Source organism: Montipora foliosa, chromosome 6 (genome assembly GCF_036669935.1).
Source record: "Montipora foliosa isolate CH-2021 chromosome 6, ASM3666993v2, whole genome shotgun sequence".
Lineage (NCBI taxonomy): Eukaryota > Metazoa > Cnidaria > Anthozoa > Scleractinia > Acroporidae > Montipora > Montipora foliosa.
This window is the reverse complement of record NC_090874.1, coordinates 58,696,389-58,698,583: the sequence shown is the minus strand read 5'-3', so window position 1 is coordinate 58,698,583 and position 2,195 is coordinate 58,696,389. Positions and strand designations below refer to the sequence as shown.

The 2,195-nt window shown below is 37.9% G+C and overlaps 1 protein-coding gene across 4 annotated transcripts in view; it reads right to left on the bottom strand.

Moving 5' to 3' along the window:
- LOC138007941 (cytoplasmic aconitate hydratase-like) overlaps positions 1–1,492 on the bottom strand; it is a 35,693-nt gene extending 34,201 nt beyond the window's left edge. For 2 of the 4 annotated variants that reach the window (XM_068855075.1, XM_068855077.1), the window contains exons 1-2: positions 1,432–1,492; positions 1,192–1,287 (exon numbers count right to left, since the gene is read on the bottom strand). In XM_068855075.1, the coding sequence (XP_068711176.1) occupies positions 1,192–1,287; positions 1,432–1,477 (142 nt within the window). In that variant the 5' untranslated portion in view covers positions 1,478–1,492. Of the gene's footprint in view, positions 1–1,191; positions 1,288–1,358; positions 1,403–1,431 lie in introns of those variants that run through there. The other 2 variants (XM_068855076.1, XM_068855078.1) reach the window with 1 other exon arrangement.
- Positions 1,493–2,195: the final 703 nt, after the last annotated feature.

Here is a 2,195-nt window from a genome sequence, read left to right as displayed (position 1 = left end):
AAGAACTCATTTTCAGAAAAAATTTTCACAAATATTGAATCCTTATTTTTTTACGAGCGCTTGAAGTTAGTGAAATTTGTAATTTTCTGCGCGCTATAAGCCCCGCTGGACAAATTATTCTCTCGTGGGCTCGTTAGGAACAAGCCAATGAGAAGCGTCTGATATCTAACACTTTTTTTTTTAGCTATGACGTAAGAAAAGGACACCATTCCATAACATAAGAGTGCGAGTTCGAAGGTTATTTGTGAAAACTTACAAAAAATTATTGGTCTGAAAATATGTCCTCTTCCAAAGAGTTTTCCAAGCCTATACATACGTAAATACAACTGAAAAGGCTTTATTGTACTTTACTTCCTCCAGATTTATTCCTAATTTTGTAATATTTTGACACCATTTCACAATAAACCTTAAGCAAGCAAGGAGGTTATTCAGCATATGTTATCTCCTAATTCACGGTTATGCAAACAAAAACTAACACTTGCCACTTATCAAAACTGTGTCGAAAAAAGCGTTGATCTCTCTCCAAAATCGTTTTATGGACGTCGAATAAGCTTCCGCCATACATTTTCTCACAGCGATTTCCCAGGGTTGCAAATCGCTGCAGATAAAGCAGGGATCCGATTACTGGCAACTCATTCATTCGCGTAATGCACATAATTTAGCGACATCATTTAGCTATTGAAAAACTGTACAACGTGAATAAAATTTTCTTTTGTAAACAAAGCAAAATATCAAGACCCGTGTAAAGGCCGATATAAAAAATAACGTCAAATGTTAGACACCTGTGACATGTAAAACAGCGAAAAAAGGGTTTTTACAATTAACCGATGAAAAAGTCACTGTCACGCGTACCTGGCGGGCGAGACAGTTGTACTTTTGCAATCTTAGTCGTGAATTAGATTAACAGGGAATTTAAAAGTACAAACTTTGCATAAATTAATAGCTAGACTGACGCTATGTAACTTGACGCAGTTTTAGAGCTTAGCTTGGGATAATGCGCGTGATACAAACTTGACAACACAAGAATCTTGAAGAATCGAAGGAGATTTAAGATACAGAAAAGTATTGACGACTATAACTGAAACAACAATAAATTGTGGCCTTCAACAGTGATTTCGCCAGACCATGTCGGGAAAAGAAGAATAAGGGAACATTATTGCTACGACATAATTTAAAAGAAAACAACCCTACCATATCGTTCTTCGTTTAGGCTTGAAATGTCAAAATAGCGGCATTCTCCGGACTTGAGGGGAAGAGTCTTGATGTGAGAGGTGTACTGGCTCTTGGCTAAAAAATATAAGAGAAGCTGACGCGAATAAAAAAAGAGAAACGTGTAAAGAGACACGAAAGTCACTAACCGGCCGCCATCTTGACATGAATCAAACAGTGTACACACGTGACATTTCAGACCGTGTGAGGAAAATTACTAACCTCGTTCCCAGGGTCTCTTTTCTCTGCCACCATTGCCTGATTTCATACGGTGGAAGCTGGGCACTAATTATCGGTTTTGCCGGACGGAAGTGCACTTCAGTTTGTAGATGGCGACTTGTACGAAAACTTGGCATTGGAATTGTGGCAGTTCTTTGTGTACGAATAACTACAGAACTAAAGGAATAACGTACTGCACTTTGCCCAGTGATCCTGAGCTTCGAAAAGGATATAGGAAGGTTCTTATAAACGAAAATATTAACTGGCGAAAACATGTTATATGCAGCGGTCACTGGAGCTCGGGAAAATCATTTGCCAGACACAATTTTCACGAAGGACTATGCTCCTAACCTGGAAAAAAGTACCCCATAAAATCATCCAGGGAATTAAAAAGGAAAACGGACTGTACAAAAATGGTTCTTTCATTAATTTTTGTACTTACATATATGATTCACATTCCAGTCAGTGCGATAATAGACATGCACCCAGGCATGGTTCCGGATGACATTCGCAATTGCTTAAAAGTGTTGAAGAAATGCCAGAACAAGTTTGATTGTCTCGTTAACGAGATGTTACTCATTAAACAATTACAACCGTGTTTAAATGTACAATCAGACTCAATTCGTGCTAACTTAAAGGTCTTTGTCTAACTTATGCAAATTAATGACTATGAACTCTTAGTTAATACTCTTGAAATCACATATTTATTTTACTTTCCCTTGACAATGGTGCCAAGATGTCGCCGAAACGTCGGACTCTTTTATCGT